This window comes from Pelecanus crispus, chromosome Z, assembly GCF_030463565.1.
Source record: "Pelecanus crispus isolate bPelCri1 chromosome Z, bPelCri1.pri, whole genome shotgun sequence".
NCBI classification, from domain to species: domain Eukaryota; kingdom Metazoa; phylum Chordata; class Aves; order Pelecaniformes; family Pelecanidae; genus Pelecanus; species Pelecanus crispus.
Genome location: NC_134676.1, coordinates 78,914,819 through 78,933,810, shown reverse-complemented (window position 1 = coordinate 78,933,810; position 18,992 = coordinate 78,914,819). Strand labels below are relative to the sequence as shown.

Here is an 18,992-nt window from a genome sequence, read left to right as displayed (position 1 = left end):
TCAAAACCAAACTGTCTAGCACAAGAGGTTGTACAACTGCGGTCAACGGGAGTAGTGAGAGCATTTTGCCTGGAAGGACAAATCTGCAACAGATGTCAGTGGCAGAGGGAAATAAAGTCATGAATTACAAGAGTAATATCCCAGCTGTAGGATTAGGCACTTCTCAGGCCTGACCACATGCTTTTCCTGTGTGCAGAAACATGCGCGTGATACCTTATGACTAACTTAGTAACCACTTCTGCGTTCACCCATTAGGCTGCTGATGAACACCCTAAAATACTGCAAGGATAAACAAATATCCCCATGCAGATGGTGTTACCCATATGCTAGCATATGAGAAGCACTATTAGGCCTAGTTTACTACTGCAGAAGTAAGACAGTCAAGAAACTGATTCACCAGGAGGCCACAGGGAGTGAGGAGCTCAGGAAGCAAATGCACCCAGGACATACATAACCTAAATAACCACCCTTCTACTCTGTATCACCCAGCCTGTGAATATACATAAGACACACACACATTCAGATGTCTTCAAAATAGTAAAAATAAAAAATCAAAGTGGTATTTGCAGAAAGTCAATGAACTTTAAGAAAACCTATTTAAAATCAGAGCTGGGAAGATACTTGCTTTTTTTTCTTTTTTGCCTTCTATGAAAGGTAAATCTATCTATTTATTTATTTTGCATGGAACCACTCGGCATTACTCTAAATTGTTAAGTACATCTGAGTTGGCTGCCTTACTTCGTTCACTTCACTGGCATGCAGCCAAGTTATCTGCTGCTAAGCTACAAGAATGCAATGCAGCATTCAAAGAAGAGCATCTCTCTCTAAAGCATTTTAATATTAGTATATGTGGTGCAGACATGACTTCTCTGTGGGTCTGCAGCAGTTTTCATACTGCTGATGACAGAGCTCTCTCAGGTCACTGCACATTTTGGACCATATAATACTGGACACCAGCTAGCTAGGCTTTCCCTCAGGCCTCCAAGTAATGCACTTATGAAACTTCCATCTGCAGTAGGCAGCAAAAATATGAGAAAAACTGTAGTCTAGGGCTTGCAAGCTTACAGCCATTACAATAACAAATCTGCACCAAAACAAATTGTCTCTACCTGGTTGTTTCCATAACATAATCATGTGGGTAAAAAGCTTCATTTTTTTACATGCATTTGTACCTCAATTTCATGTTGTTTTTTATTCTGGTTTTTTATGCTCTTTTTTTTTTATTAATTTTTGGCATTAGATTACAAAGCCAGGTACACAAAGGTTAGGAGAAGCACCACATTTGAGGCTGCCTTGTGCATTGTTAATTTAGTCCCATGTGTCCAAGCATAATGATTGCAATCCTTTGCTACATGATTCTTCTTTCCAGGAGATCCTAGTTTAGTTACCACACATAAGTGAGACATGATTTTGTATTTTGCTTTATCTTGATTCTTGAATGCACATCTCCCTGCTTTATCTATTGCACACTAATCAGCAGAGTTCAGAAACTTCTTACATGATGTCCTATGACTCTGCTCTTGACATCATTCAGGTGCTTCCTTAGAATAAATGCATTTATTTTTCACAACAGCCTGTGAGAAGGATTACTGCAAATATGGTCAGCAAAAACCCCAGCAGTTTCAGATGCAACTCACTTTGGATGCCAGATCTGCCTTATTTAAATTGCACTTTTATTTGTTTTAACCACTACTCCCCAGAGATCAGTTCTACCTTTGCATGTCTAGCTCTTGTGCCACTGTTTAATTACCGATTAATTACCGTAAAACACCTCATGGATGTGATTTGTGCAATTTTTCACAGACATCCTAGGCAAAAGACAGAATCCAGTCCCCACAGGTGGTGTTCTCATTTTACCATGAAATCATCTTTCTCTTCCTGCAGTCTCATGCCTCACGTATAACAAATGCTCAGAGGAGGAAAACCAGAGAAGCCCTACAGAAAATTACCCCCTTCAGGATATTAATCATAATTCTTCTTTTGAATACTTCATGAGAAAGAGACCCAGGAAAGAAACAGATATCCTGAAACTGTAGAGGACATCACAACACAGAAGAGTGAGCGCTGGGCTGCCCAAGAAGCCTTACCTCTGTCCTCCTCTGATGGCTGCGCGCTCAATCCTGCATCCCTACAGCCTGTTCATATATGCTGTGTGCACAACTCCTTAGACTTCACAGAAAAGCAAAGAGTCAGAAAACACGCACAAACATGCACTAATACTTGTAAGGAGCAGTTGCAGGACCAGATACTCTGCTCCAGCCTTTGGACCTTATACTGAGCTGGCACTGTGACAACAGGAGCTGGCTAGCATCCCGCTGTGGGATAACTGCTAGAGGCAGAAGCCTTGTACCTCCGCTGTGGGCGTTACACTTCGCATCTGCTGTCACAAAAATAAGAGTATTCATGGATTGTGGAAGTCTGGAAGATTCCAGAGTCTGGAAGTACCAATTCATCTGGATCTTCTCCCCATCACCGTTCCTCAGCTCACCTCGTATTCCCTTCAGTCATCATATACTTCTTGGGGCAAGAAAGCTACAACCAAACCTCACCTCTGTGCCTGGGAAGATCATGGAACAGATCCTCCTAGAAGTTATGCTCAAGGACATGGAGGACAGGGAGGTGATTCGAGACAGGCAGCAGGGCTTCACCAAGGGCAAGTCCTGCCTCACCAACCTAGTGGCTTTCTATGAAGGACTGACCGCATCAATGGACAAGGGAAAAGCAATGGATGTCATCTATCTGGACTTCTGTAAAGCCTTCAACACCGTCTCCCACAACATCCTTCTCTCTAAATTGGGGAGATATGGGTTTGATGGGTGGAATGTTCGGTGGATAAGGAATTGGCTGGAAGGTCACATCCAGAGGGTTGTGGTCAAGGGCTCAGTGTCCACATGGAGACCGGTGACAAGTGGAATCCCTCAGGGGTCCGTACTGGGACCAGTGCTGTTTAATATCTTCATCAATGACATAGACAGTGGGATTGAGTGCACCCTCAGCAAGTTTACAGATGACACCAAGCTGAGTGGTGCAGTTGACATGCCAACAGGACGAGATGTCATCCAAAGGGACCTGGACAAGCTGGAGAGGTGGGCCTGTGTGAACCTCATGAGGTTCAACAAGGCCAAGTGCAAGGTCCTGCACCTGGGATGGGGCAACCCCCAATATCAATACAGGCTGGGGGATGAAGGGATTGAGAGCAGCCCTGTGGAGAAGGACTTGGGGGTACTGGTGGATGAGAAGCTGGACATGAGCCAACAATGTGCACTCGCAGCCCAGAAAGCCAACCGAATCCTGGGCTGCATCCAAAGAAGCGTGGCCAACAGGCTGAGGGAGGGGATTCTGCCCCTCTACTCTGCTCTGCTGAGACCCCACCTGGAGTACTGCGTCCAGCTCTGGAGCCCTCAGCACAAGAAAGACATGGACCTGTTGGAGTGTGTCCAGAGGAGGGCCACCAAAATGATGCGAGGGCTGGAGCACCTCTCCTATGAGGCCAGGCTGAGAGAGTTGGGGTTGTTCAGCCTGGAGAAGAGAAGGCTGCGAGGAGACCTTCTTGTGCCCTTCCAGTACTTAAAGGGGGCCTACAAGAAGGATGGGGAGAATCTTTCTAGCAAGGCCTGTTGTGACAGGAGAAGGAGTAATGGATTTAAACTAAAGAAGAACAGATTGAGACTAGACATAAGGAAGAAATTTTTTCCAATGAGGGTGGTGAAGCACTGGCACAGGTTTCCCAGAGAGGTAGTGGAGGCCCCATCCCTGGCAACATTGCAGGTCAGGTTGGATGGGGCTCTGAGCAACCTGGTCTGGTTAAAGCTGTCCCTGCTCAGTGCAGGGGGGTTGGGCTAGATGACCTCTAAAGGTCCCTTCCAACTCAAAGCATTCTGTGATTCTGTGATTGTATGAAAAGACCGCAGTCACAAAAACAACAAATAAACCCACCAAATTACCCACATAAGGCTGAGTACCATCCCAGTAGCCCTCATTTGCCTGATGTCAAGCCCTAGGAATATATAAAACACTTAAGATACGAAATGCAATAACAGTATTATCACTTCAGTGTCATTTAGTACTGTTCTTCCCTTCATCTGTACACACAAATATCTGCATGACTACTGATGATATAGCACAGATATCAATGTTGGTTCCCTCCACTCTTCTGTCAGCTTTTCTTCCATCCTTCTCTTAAGAGAGTTTTGCAAGTGGCCTGTAAATTTCAAATTCTTCCCAACACATTTATTAGAGAGAAGCTTTTTTAATATTTCTCTAAAATTGTTCTCTGAGTTCCAAATGGAAGAGAATATGACTAGTGCAAAAGAAGGTTGCAATTTTCTTGTCATGCCTGAGCATCCATGAATGCAGGGGTTAAAAATAAATACCTGATTTCATTCTGGAGGACTTCAGAGAGACTCTAACAAAGTCCTTGAATGCAATTTCCACAATTCCAGGGAAGTATATAAAAACTTTGGCATTTGCTGAAACAGGAGAAACAACTTGTGTAAGGGAGAGGAAGTGAACAGAAAGCAGAAAGAAAAAGAACCAGTGGTCACCTGCAATCATCCTAACCTTCCAGTATGTGAGGAGCCAGAATACACCTAAAACATCAAACAGCAATAACATAGGAAGTTTGGTGAGATTTCAGAACTTTGTCTACAGCCATGAATACTCAAATCTCATGGTTCACTGGGTGAAAAACCAATAGATGTTCCCCCTCACAGCACCAGAACACATTATCTGAAGTGCCCAGGACACTGGTATCTGTATGTAAGCCAGATGTCTGACTTCAACAAACAACTGAGCTCTAGTCCCTACAGTTGGTGGAGTCTGTTCAGTTTAACAAATGTAGACACTTGATTTAGGATAGGGTGACTACTTCTCTAGACTTCACTGACTGTACTGGCTAGCACTCCACTGTCTGCAACAGGATGTAGCTCATGTGGGGCACCTAAAGTTGCGTGAGCTGTGTCCTACCCTACATTCCACTACTCCAAGTATATAGGCATTTACAGAGAGTTTATAATTTATTCAAAGAATGCTAAATAGAGACACAACATTTAAAAAAAAAATATAATGAGCTTGCTGAGTTCAAAAGATTGCAAAGGACACACTGTAGTGTTATATAAATCTTACAGTAATTTAGGAACTTGAACCACTCTAGGTCAAAGCTGCAGAACAATTAAGCAGCAGATAATTTCCATTGCTCAGCCATTATACCACAGTCAAAAACTCAAAAGGCAAAAATGGACAAAAGTCACTGTTCCACAGTGCCATCAGAAGAAAGGGGATAACTGTAAGAGAGAGACAGAATATAATCCCAGATTCTTTCAATAGTTACAGCATTTAACTCTTAAAACACAATTCATTTGTTCAAAAGAAGTAGTGGAACTGACTAGAGCTGCAACAATAAAATGCTTCCACTGTAAAAAAGAGGAAATAAAATTGTTTATGACAATATAACTCTGTTCAGAATTGGCAGTTTATAAACACTTCCTAATAAAACTCAGTTAGTTCTGAATTCATGTAAAATACAACAGAGATATTGAAATGGCTGGATTAAATTGGGGAAGCCTCTGCTTCTATATATACTTCTATATATACTGATTCTGTACCTTCAAACAGAAAAACTTATCGGATTAGTAAGTCAAAAAAACATTGGAAGCTAGATTGCAAGCATATGTTCCTACACATCTAGTGCAGAGGCACAGTGTTAAAAAAACCCTGTCCCTCGATCAATCTTCAGCATCAGTAATGGCTGGTAGACAGAAAAAACTGAAAACAGCTATGCGGAATCTCATTTTCCTTCAAGTATATGAACAGGTGGATGACACCGTCTTTCTGAATTGCTGTGGCTGATCAACAATCAGGCAGAAAGCAAACGTGGACATTGTGTTCAATCCAGACAGAATCCACCCACCCCACACCCCCCCCCCAGCAGATCTATGAAAGAGTACCTGAATTTGGCCAGTCCATCATCACTTTAGGAAGCACAAAGTGAGAATGCTTAGAACATTCACACTGAAAAACAGGATTGTGTTGCCTCAGACTCTGCAGCAGCCATGGCTATCTTCACCAGCTGCATGAGGTCTATATTAATGATTTACTGCACTGAAGGGGTTCTTTTTGGTGTGAATCTGCTCCACTATATGTGGAAGTCACACAGTGCGACACTATGTAGAGTGCCCTGCTTGCAATGTGGGCAGAGGGTCCTGCAGCAATCAGCTCTCTACATATGCCTTATGCACTACCAGCTGGGCTGGACATTGCTGTTGCTCAAGATGCAATACCAACATACACACCAGAAACCATAATAGGCTGCACTAAAACATGCCCTGTCCCTTCCCCCTTTGCACAAACTACTCCGTAATGCAGACATATTGCAAATGGCAAAACAAGACTGGTAATTGTAGTATATGTGGCCAAACTGAGCAACCATGATGACTTCTATTGTACATGCAGATTCCTAGGATGGAAAATCCTCAGCAAGTGGATTAAAAAAATGCTGTTATATTACTAATGATGACATTGTAATATATATATATTTATACATAATATATGAATGTATAAAGACTGTTAGAATGTTGCCATATTACTACAGGAATTGAATCCAGCTCTGCCTGGATCTTCTACTCAGGTGCACAATGAGAAACTAAAACAAGGAGCATGTGACCAGAAAACAGGGTACATGCCTTACCGGTCTGCTTAGATGATGGTGATGAAGAAGAAGAAAGAAAACCAAATCTATTTTAAAAGTTAAGTAAAAGAAAATTAAGATAAATGGAGTATAATTATTCAGTTGATTAGGGACTGACTTGCTATTTTTGTTCTCAGAAGTTTCCTGCTTTCTACAAATTTCCTCTTATATTGGAGGAACTGAACAGATCAAGCAAAACCGATGCAACTCTGCCAACAAAGGAGACAAAATGAAAGAAGTAGTAGCATTGACTATAAGACTGGTGAAAGAATGAAATTTGTGTTAGACTGTTACAACTTCATTTTAAATGTAATTTGAGTATTCACATTATCGGTGTGAGCTACACTGCAGCACGTAGGTTCTGGTCACTTTGCATAGCCATTGTGTGATTATTATGGTTGAGAAGGTGGAACACATTATTCTTACATGATAAGTGTTTGTGTGACATTTTTTGTCTTTACACTTTGGGGTGCATTTCCAATTTAGTTCTAACCTGCTTCCAGTCTTTCACTGGCTGACATTTCACCTGTTAGCTAAAAGGATTTCCCAGCAACTTCACAAATAAGCCTTTGCCAAATGTCATTTGCCTTGGGATCTAACTATTTTTCCAATAACTTAATTAAGGGGTGTGCACTTCTGTTAAAGCATACTGTAATATTTGAGGATCTTACAGATACCCCACAGGGAAATGTTAAGGACTTCACCCTGTGGTTTCTCTTCAATAATACTTTGTCTCACCAAAATCTGGTCTTATTACCACCACTCCCAATGTTCTTTTAATTACTTTTTAGTCTAAGATATTCAGGCAGTGTCGTCTGTTGCCTTTTGCCCTCAAGTGTGACAGGCACTCAAGAACAGAAAACAACAGATCAGTCTCCAGCTCCTGACCAAAGCCACTTGATGCAGATGAAGGTAGCCAAAGATGTAATACTACACTATCCAATAGCATCAGTATTCTCCAAGTTATGTCTGTGTGGATTTAACTAACCTTTCAAGAGGAAGGCATTTAAAAAATAAACTATTACTACCTGTAACTCACTTCTCAGCTGGGTACATTCCCCACTTTGGCATAGTTACAGCCCATTTCATAACACTACAGCAAAACATACATTTTCAGGAGTTAGAATGACATGCTTAGATTTTGGCAAAGTAGGAGTAAATATGGCCATGCATATCAAAATTGTTTGAACCAATGTATTTGCTGAATGTGCCCACAAACTACATCATCTCATGACAGTGACCAAACGATGGCGGGGGGACAGGGATTACCTGGGAAAGTAAACAACACCTAGTTACCCCAAAGTTGTCTTCATGCAAGAACTGGTTAGAGACTGTTTCACGAGAAGGTCTTACAAAAACACTAATCCAAATAAGCACTAATACCTTAAAACTTTCCCACTGGTCATCTTTTTTAATTAACTCCTTCTGATGAAGGTGGTCCATCCAAAAAAAGAAGTTTGGAGGAAAAAAAAGATCCAACAAATTTTTTTCTTCTCAGATACTGAGAAGACAAATTCATCTATTATTTTTTAAATGCTATAGGAAATTTCTAAAACATGGGCATCTCCGGTGGACCTTTGTGCTGGAACACCACAGGGAGTTACTTGCCCACATGCAAGCAGTAATATTTATGGACACTACTGCACCTGACGGTGGCAAGCTACCTTGCCAAAAAGATAACACCTTTCCTCAGCCATTTACTACATGTAACAGACACAGGAGCTGAAAAACACGGTGTGGGGGGTGGCGTGGGGTGGTGGTATGCCCAATAACAGTGAAGAGATTAACTTTCAATTCATTATATCTTCAGAAAAAAAAATACTTTTAAGCGCTGTTGCTAGGTTTTATAGACACTAAATTAGCAGAGAGGTACAGCAAAAGCTGTTGGTGGCATATGCCTGCCTTACCACTTCAAGGAATGTATGTAAAATAGAGAGGTTTCAAACACCACAAAATCACCATGTCCTTTATAAGATAAATACAGGGCTACAGTAAGCAGAAAAAAATCAAATAATTGGATTCTGTTAATCTGTGGGGACATGGACTTAATACCGCATTTAATTTTGCTAAGTGGAAGGAAGATTATTGTGGGCAAGATACAAAGAATAGTCTCTGCTCAAATCATGTAACATTTACAAGCTTAAATATACTATGATAGTTATTAATAACTATATCAGAACATTTCCATGTATTGAATCCACAGTTATGAAAGAAACTAAACATACAGGCCTCCTCCCAATGCAGACAATATTTTTTTATTATTTTTATTATTACTATTATTATTATTATTATTATTATTATTATTATTATTATTATTATTATTATTATTATTACTACTATTATTATTATTATTATTACAACATTCCTTTATTCACTTGTTTCCAATAGTCTTTAAAAAACAAGGATCAGTCAATTTGCTGGATAACAAGTGCCAGTCTTCTATGAAACACATATGAAACACAGTCTTCTATGAAAGCATAATTTTTAGGCACGTTACTTCACTTTTGAAAGAGACTAGCCACTCACTGAGACAAAACCTTTCTCTTTCCAGAGTTTTTGAAACAAAAGCTGAAATTAATTCACATCAAGTCTGTCATTGACACAGTGGAGGACTTCTTGGGAGCTGCACTTGTTGACAGCCTACAGTTCCTGCGGGAAGAAGCAGTTTAACTAGTATCAGATTTAAGCTTTTCACATGTAGTGTTTTCATGTCCTGATTTTCTGTTTTGAAACTCAGCTTCTTCCACATTGTTGTTCTTTCAATAAATCTGTCTTTTTTCTGAAATGTGAAATCACAGTGGATAGCAACACCTGTTTGGCATTTACGAACACTCTTCTAAGCTCTGAGGGAGATTAAAACACATTTCTTTAAAAATAAAACTCTCCCTATGAATCATTTAATATCTGCAATATACTCCATTTGATCCCTTATTCCCAGAGTATCAACTGATTCGTGCATTATGCAGTTTGTTAATATTAAGAAAGGTACCGTACTTTTAAAAGAATATGCTTTGAAGCAAATACCCTTCTGAAAGAAAAAAAATATACTAATATCATAATGGAAAAGGCCAAAAAAAGCACATTCTATCATTGCAGGGGTTTTTCCAGCTTTTAATACTTTAATATTACAGAAAATCTTATGAAGGCATTTGGCATCTTCCACAAAACGGTGGTATGGTTCCTGTGATACTTTAATGTCCCCTCATGATGGACTGCTGGAAGGGCCTAACAGCACAAGTAGTGGTTAAATGTGGAATCGTTCAGCTGCTGGGCTTGTTGGGAGATAGATGCCCAAACCTGAACACATCTGTTGACTGAAATACAGTCTCCCGTATAGGGAAGTACAGCTCCGACGCTCTCCCCACCGAACTCTGACAACTTCTCAGCACAGTTCTTACCTGCCATATGACCTGACAAGCAATCCTTAAACAACTCAAACTAAAATTAAAAGGATCTGCAAACTAAGGAAAACAAAATCTATTTGTCCTGCATGCATCTTCCATAATCTTCAGTTACATAACTTAAAGACAATGCATTGCTTTTTCAAATATCCATGCAAAGGATGCTGATGAAGCTCTCATGTGATTAGTTTTTCTTCCTCTCTCTCCCTCTTTTGTGTAATTCTATAGCACTTATCACTCTAATGTCTAAATTACCTAGGTAAATAAAACCCAAACTAAAAGGGATTATTTTTTTCTTCTCTGTCTTTTGGAGAAGAGAGATCTGATTCTTCAAAAACTGGCATAGAGCTTCTCATTTTTTTCATTCCATTAATACATTTGTGTGGTTAAATCAAAGCAAATTTAATCTAGGCAGTATTTTTACACTGCCAGTAGTTAACAAGTACAACACTGGGTTTTCATTATCATGTGATTAAAGTAACTTTGTCTTCCTCTGTTAATAAACTGAAGGTTCACAGTTTATTACTTTACACCTGTAAGAATATGAGCATATTTTCTGAATAAAAAGGACCGTGTAATTTTCAACTATTTCTCTTTTTCTTGTGATTGATCAGTTTTAGTTGCTGAGAGTTTTCTGTACACCTTAGCAAAGGTTTGTGTCTATTTGAATATACAAACAAGGGTGCACTTTAATGGGTAAACATCTGTGAAGACTACTAACACTCAGAAGCTTTATTCTGCATCACGTGAAAGGTGAATGGCAGAAAGATATTTTCTGATGGTCTGCCTTGAAAATTCAAACTAGGATCCCATGAAAAAAACCTGAAGTGTTCTGCCTCTTCAACACCAGTCTGCTATTGTTAAAAACATGAACATAGTTGATGTTTAAAGCAAAGCAAAATTCAGCTTAGTCCCCTGTAATTATTTTGTCTCTGCACCACTAAATGTAATTACAAACAACTCAGACATTCATCACTATAAAAGCACAACACAAGATTCCCAGAGAACAGATACAGAAAGGCATTGTTTTCACACTGTTCTCTGAGTCTAGCCGTAGTTTAACAACACTACCCATAAACAAGCGTACTAAGCCAATGTAAAGCAGACAGGGAAATATTCATGTTTAATTTAATCTAGGGAATCCTCCAGTATTTCATTTATCAATGCTTATACAAACATGCCTCAAAGTGACAAGCAAAAATGTGATGGATGAATATGATGTAATTACAACCATCCCAACTTCCCAGTTTGCTTGCTTAACTATGCACCATCTCAAAGGCCACTTGAGCACACAAGAATTTTTTCTAAATGGCCAAAAAAGCACAAACATAAGGCAAAGTTCTGAGCTCTCCTTGCAAAGTTATCATGCTAGCACAGCATGCAGATGTGCTGGTTTTCAGGAGCTGACTTGGGTCTGTGGCCCTTTCTCGCAATCAGCGGGAAATGCCTGCAGCCAGCTCAAAACCAGTCTCCCCACAGTTACCCACACTTTTCCAAACCAGTTTGACGGCTCTTTGGTTTCTCCTAGTCAGGGAGAAAGGCACAGGGGCATGCCAGATGCAGATTCAAACAAATTGCAACCAGGCAGGAAATAAGATCAAGAATTTACATGAGGCAATGGGAGGCATGTGGTTAAGATACCTGATCTCTATCTGTGCTGAACAACTACAGTGGCCTTTTCTTCACAGTTACCTAAGACACAGACAGTATTTAACCACTTGCCTGTTTGACACATGCATGTCAAACTGATCACCTTTCACGGTGGGGTGGGGTGGGGGGAGAGGAATTTGGCAGTTCACGTGTTATGAACAGTCACCCCTCATGGGAATGAATCCCACCGAAGTCTTCAGAGTTCTTCACCAGATGAAAACCACACAAGATCTGGCTCGAGCACTGTGCCACTATTTCTATCACAAGCACAATCGGCTTCACAACACCTTCCCGGCAAAGAACCAGCTGTCTTCTGCTGAACGGCACAGGCTGTAAATCAGGGCACATGCTCACCTTCTCCTCCCAGCCACCGGTCCGGCTCTCAGAGGGGTTCCCAAGGGAGAGCGGAGAGCCTGTCACCCCTCACAGCATGGCTGAGAGAGGCAGCAGCCCCACAGCTGCCCAAGGACTGGCTCAGTGACTGCTTAGAGTCCTCCTGCCCTGTTTTGGTACTTTGGCCCCTCACACCCTCTATTTGCCGAGTTCGGTTGGAAATGTGTAACTGTATTGCCGAAGCGTCGGCATCAAGATGACTAGCACCTAGTTTGTGAGACGCTACTTAGCGTCCGGGTACCCGACTGACTTTAAGGCGTGCGGACACTGGGGGAAAAAAAAAGAGGGAGGTAGGAAGAGTCACCAGACGGGATGGGAAAGCCACCGGCCTTGCCACTTTCTGAGCGGCCGCTGCTCTTCCGAGCGCTCCAGGAGCGGCACGGACCTGCCCGCCGGGGCCCGGGGACCGGGGGCCGGGGGCGGCCACCGTCACCCTCCCGGGGGATGCGACGGGAGGCGGGCGGCCCGACCGCCCCGACGGCCGGGGCTCCGGCATCGGCTCGCTCTCCCCTCGCACGGCCGGAGCGCTGCGCCGCCCCCCGCCCCGCCTGCCCCGCTGCCCCGCTCCTGCTTCCCTCCCTCCCTCCCCGCCGCCCCGCAGGGAGCCCGGGGCAGCGGGGCGGCCGTCGGGCTGCCCGCCTACCTGCTTGTCCAGCGCGGCATCCTTGGCGCTGCCGGCGGCGCATCCCTTGGGAGCCGGCACCCTCTCGCAGTTGCAACCCTCCAGCATGTACATGCCGGCGGGCCGGGCGCTTTGCTCGCCCTCGAAGTAGAAGAGGAGGTTTTGGTAGAGGGCGAACCACCTCTCGTGCCAGCGGTTGGTCTCCGCCGTCTTCTTGCTCAGGTAGCCCCGCTTGCTGCCTTCCTTGCGGGCCACCAGCGCCAGGTACAGGGCGTGCCCCTCGTTGTACCGCACGCTCTTCTGCATGGTGCCCGGCAGCCTGCGGCCGCCCCCCGCCGCAGGGCAGCCTCCGCGGGCGCTCAGCGCCCCGGCACCGGCTTCATGGGCGCCGGCAGGCACCGACGGCCGGCAAAGCCCCCCCGCCCGCCGCCCCAGCTCCGCCCGCCCCCGGGGGCGGCCGCCGCTAGACCCGCCGCGGCATCCCCCCCGCCCCGTCCGCCCCTCCGCCCCGCCTCGCCTCCCCGCACCGCCTCCCCGACGCCCCGCGGGAGGAGAGCGGGCGGCGGCGGCGAGCTGTCGTCGTCGTCGTCGTCCCCCCCTCCCCGGGCGACTCCGGCGTGACGTGGAGGGATCAGCCGTAATCCGCTCTGGAGACCGATTTAAAGAGCAAAGTCGCCGCCGCAGCGCGCCGCTCCCTCCCCCCGCCCGGCGGGGGGGCGGGGGACACCCCGCGGATTGCGGGGGGCGGGGGGAGCACCGGCAGGCAGCGGTGCGCTTGGGCTGGGCGGGACGGGGCGGGACGCGCCCCGTGCGCTGGGGGTCGCGGCTGGTTTCCCGGGAGTTTTCGCCTTGTCGGTTTCTTGGAGTAAAAATCTTGGAAAGCGGCAGGGCTGGGCGCGCGCGGCGGGGGGAGTCGGGCAACTCCGCTTCCGAGCTGCGTGGCGCGCTAAAGCAAAAGCAAGAAGCGGAACCCGAGCGAAGCCCCCGAAACGCGCTCCTTGGAGCCCGCTCTTCACGCTGATGGAAGGCACGGAGGGGGAGGCTCGTGCTGCAGGAGGCCTCGCCCCGGCGAGGTGCGTCCTCGCACCTCCCCGGGCACCCGCGCTGCGAGCGGATAACCCGCAAGGACCGCGGGAAGCCCGCCCTCGCCCTGTGCCGGGCAGCGCTCGCTTGCTGCACGCAGGGACCATTCACAGATCCCAGCTGGCGCTGCCGCCGCTCCAGGCTGCCGTGGCTGCGGCGCCCAGCACCGCGGTGAGCGCAGCCCCCCGCTCCCGGGGAGGCAGGGGGACGAGCGTGCGGGGACCCCTGAGAGGGGAGGGCGGCTCATCACCTCCCGAAAACCAAATCTGCGTGCGCTGCGCTCGGAGAGGAGTCGCTCGGGTTTATTTTTACAGCGGGCTTAGTAAGGCAAGCAGCAGGCACAGTTTCGTTTCTGCAGTCAGGACAGTGGAATGAGGTACGACCAGACGTTAATTATAAAAAATAAGCTCTGCCAAAGGAGCGGGTATCAAGAACCGGTTTACATAAAACATAAGCAACACGCAAATTTCCACCAACTGGAGGACCCTGCACCTTTAATTTACCAAATTATTTCAACTTCCTTTTAAGGTTCTTTTACAAAAAGGCATTTGAAACTCTTTCATTTAAAGATGTATTTTACATATGTAGCTTTCTGTCTCTTTTGCTTTACCGACTCTTATGAATAGGAAAGAAAATTGATTCTCTTACTCACTGTCCGAGCATAAATGTGAAAATTACAATACTCAGTATGCTGTATAATGTGCAGAACGAGTTAGAAAATGTTCCCTGTGTGATGTCTGTCGGCGATTATGATTTTGAGTGTTATTTACAGGAACTGTGGACCCATGTGGAGTTTTAAGGCTCTCATTCTGTGAACAGAGAACTTTGTGTTAGAATAAACAAACAGACGCACAAATCCTGCTGGAACTGACTAGTTTCCCTTGTGATTTCACATGCAGTTTGAGCTTAACACATAATGTCCAAGGAAGTCCAGGTTTTGGACAGGGATTGAAGATCATTTTGATGATTTGCATGTACGAAATAACTCATATTCATGCATCTCAATGACTGAGTTCTTACTTGCCTCTAACAATGTATCTTTAATTCAGTTTCACTCACCAAGTGCTATCCAAGTCAGTATTAATTCAGCATGTGAAACTTCATGGAATGCTGTATCTCTTGATGTACATTAATGGCAAGGCAGTAAAGCTAAGGGAAAGAAGCAGACTGCAACTCCAAAGAGTTTTCAGATACTTGACACTAAGCAGTTAGTGCTTTCCAAAACAAACACATCGTATATCATGACCAAATGCTATAGTAAGAACACATCTTTGCCAAGATAAGGTTGCAAGTTTTTGTCCCAATGTATGTAATTTGTACATTAATTAAGCTTTTGTATAAATCTCAAATTATTATGCACCATCTATTCTACCGCAACACCTGAGGCATACAGTAAAAATAAATGACAGGCGTTAAATTTTAACTGCAAAATAAAGAAAGACAGGGTTTCCTTTAACTACATCATTTTCTCCTAGACATGCAGGCATTTTTCCTAAGCTGGAAATGTTGAATATGTCATTGCACAGCAATCCATAGGAATTACAAGACATCTAATGTTCCTGTTCACAAGAGTGAACATGGATTGTGTACCCATCAGTTTGTCATGAATTCCTATGCTTTATTGTTCAAAGCATGATTTAGTTCTCTCAGTGATACTTTATTGTTTGATTGTTTTTATAAAAGCACAACCTAGTTTTTATTGGTTTAAATATCTTCTACATATCTATGTATCTATATAATAACACCCCTAAACTCATGTAAGTAAATATGACTTTTTAAAAATTTATTCATTACCAACAATAAAGAAGGGTTTGTTTGTGGCTTTCAAAAAAGAAATCTAGGGCAAATTCATATGTATGAACAAGATCAAGTTATATGTGCAAACAGATGTAAAGGAGTCTGTTGATGTGATTTATTCCACAGGGCTCTGAGGAAAAGAACATACTGATAAGCACACTATTTTACTTTCTTTTATATCTTCCTTAAGTAACCCTTCCTTTTTGTGTATTTTCATTCCAGAGGATTAATTTATAAAACCACATTCCTGAGTGCTGTGTTGTTATAGGCCCCAAGGAGCTTTCTGTAAAACTGTGGTGGAAAGTTGTGGTCACATATCAGCTGACACACTTAGCCTACATTTACGTTGAAATTTCCATTGGGAATTAATTCATTGCATGAGATTCAAAGCTGTCATAAATAGAGAAATACACATCATAGAATCATAGAATCATTTAGGTTGGAAAAGACCTTTAATATCATCCAGTCCAACCATTAACCTAACACTACCAAGCCCACCACTAAACCAATTAAGGGTAGAGTAATAATTTCATGTTTCCTGGCTTGGTGGCTGCATTATTTTTTAATGAAAGTAAAAAATAGAAATCATTAAGGTTGGAAAGGACCTCTAAGATCATCAATCCAACCATCAACCCAACACCACCATGCCCACTAAACCATGTCCCTAAGCATCACATCTACACGCCTTCTAAACACCTCCAGGGATGGGGACTCCACCACTTCCCTGGGCAGCCTGTTCCAATGCTTGACTACCCTTTCCGTGAAGAAATTTCTCCTAATATCCAATCTAAGTCTCCCCTGGCGCAATTGGAGGTCATCTCCTCTTGTCCTATTGCTTGTTGTTTGGGAAAAGAGACCAACACCCACCTCACTACAACCTCCTTTCAGGTAGTTGTAGAGAGCGATAAGGTCTCCCCTCAGCCTCCTCTTCTCCACACTAAACAACCCCAGTTCCCTCAGCCGCTCCTCATAAGGCCTGTGCTCCAGACCCTTCAACAGCTTCATTGCCCTTCTCTGAACATGCTCCAGCACCTCAATGTCTTTCTTGTATTGAGGGGCCCAAAACTGGACACAGTATTCCAGGTGTGGCCTCACCAGCGCCGAGTACAGGGGCACAATCACCTCCCTGCTCCTGGTGGCCACACTATTGCTGACACAAGCCAGGATGCTGTTGGCCTTCTTGGCCACCTGGGCACACTGCTGACTCATGTTCAGCTGGCTGTTGACCAACACCCCCACGTCCTTTTCGGCCAGGCATCTTTCCAGCCACTCTTCCCCAAGCCTGTAGCGCTGCATGGGGTTGTTGTGACCCAAGTGCAGGACGTGGCACTTGGCCTTGTTAAACCTCATGCAGTTGGCCTCGGCCCATCGATCCAGCCTGTCCAGGTCCCTCTGCAGGGCCATCCTACCCTCCAGCAGATCGACACTCCCACCCAGCTTGGTGTCATCTGCAAACTTACTGAGGGTGCACTCAATCCTCTCATCCAGATCGTTGATAAAGATATTAAACAAGGCTGGCCCCAGTACTGAACCCTGGGGAACACCGATTGTGACTGGTCGCCAACTGGACTTAACTCCATTCACCACAACTCTGGGCTTCACCATCCAGACAGTTTTTTACCCAGCAAAAATACACATACATAGTGTTGTATGACAGTGCAATTGCTGATTCTGATACCCAGAAGTGATCATGAGAGCTTGGGTGCAAGTCAGTGAGTAGTCACTCTTCTGAGTGACAGGTGACAGGAAAATCTGCTTCAGAATGTATGAAAATTTAGGCCTCTATTCTGAAAAACACCTTGGAAAAAATACTATTAATGTAATGGTAATACAAATTGATTAAAGCAATGGAAAAGTTTTGTTACGCTATCATTTTTATGTCTGGGTTTGTATGTATTTGCTCTATGTTGTTATACATTTTGAATGCCTATTTGTCACTAAGTTGGGATAGTCAATCATTATTTACCCTTTCATGACAAGGCAATGTATCAAATACAGAATAATTTTGTAAAGCTGTTGAACAGCTGCTACAGTATCTTACAGGGAAGAAACTAGGTTTCACTAAGAAGATACCTATGTATGTCTTCTTATATATCGTCTGAAAAGTAGAACTAAACAAATATCTTCTTTATAAATTTACTTACACAGTTTTGCTGACATAATGGTTTACTCTTTAAGGCACAGAGCATGGTTTGGCTATTTGAAAGCTATTTACAATATTCAGCTAAGATTTAGTTATCTGATAAAGCAGGAAAGTTTTCAAACAGATTGTATTATACATCACTGTTAGGGTAAGTCCTGAATATCTTGGAAATAACAGGATATTCTCATGTGCATGAACATGTCATTTACTTTTTATCATTCTCCTTTTAAAAGATTACAAACAATTTTGTACTTCTTCATCTAGCTTTTGTTGTCATTTGGGAAGATTTATTTTTCCTATTTTATCTAGACATTTTTTGGGGGACTTGGCTAACTGATTTTAAATCATTGTGTATACCAGGTCTCGGTAGTTCATTCCTCGTGGTTACTTATTTTTGTAGCAACTGGAAGCAAATGTTGGGGTCAGCCTTTCTGAGGAACAAGTGTTCATGAGATTCCCTCCTTCAGGAATCCCAGGCCAATCCCTCCCAAAGCAGCGGTGAGGATAATTTCACAGCAATTCTACGCAAAGTGTGAGGAGTGCCTCTGATGCCACTTGCATGTCTTTCCAAGGAAGAGCATTTGTGCTCATTTTAAGAAAAAAGAGCATGGAAGTTCCGTGTGTAGCAGAGACTTCTTGTTAAAACATACACAAGTGCCATCTAGCTATTTTGCAGCTCTGCACACACTGATTCATGTGAGTTGAAAACTCTGAGGAAAGAATTTTTGCTGCCATACTGAAGGGTAACAAAGGGACTACTTCTTTCAGTGGGAGATTGCAGCAGAAGGCAGACAACTGCAGATCATTTACCTATTATGCAGGTGAGGATATTATCATCATAGCTCAATGCTTTAGCCTCTTTGTGCTAAATGCTGCATAAACACAAGAAAAGGATCCATGCCAGGAACAACTTAGTCTAAGCATAAGATTAGATCACTAGAGTCAGTCAAAAGGAGAAGTACAAGGACTAGTAAATGCACTGCCTGTTGTGATAGGCAGCATCCTCGGTACACAACTAGTGTATTTGTTGCTGAGATTTTGGGAGAAGAGTAGCAAAAGGAGGTTTTAGAGGAACTTTTGAAAGAAACAGTTTGGTGTGTCTGTAGAGGTCATTGGGGAGCTCTTGCCTGCGGTCAGGGACAGCATGGAAGAATACGAAGGACGATTGAAAAAATGAAAAAAATAATGCATGGCAGAAGCTGTCTCACAGTCAGGCTG

General features: G+C 43.7%; 1 protein-coding gene across 2 annotated transcripts in view; it reads right to left on the bottom strand.

Annotated features, from left to right (window-relative positions):
- The window catches only part of RASGRF2 (Ras protein specific guanine nucleotide releasing factor 2), a 140,187-nt gene extending 127,130 nt beyond the window's left edge, over positions 1-13,057 (bottom strand). For both annotated transcript variants that reach the window (XM_075726430.1, XM_075726431.1), the window contains exon 1: positions 12,773-13,057. In XM_075726430.1, coding sequence (XP_075582545.1) covers positions 12,773-13,057 — 285 coding nt within the window. The remainder of the gene's footprint in view (positions 1-12,772) is intronic.
- Between the last annotated feature and the right edge of the window lie 5,935 nt (positions 13,058-18,992).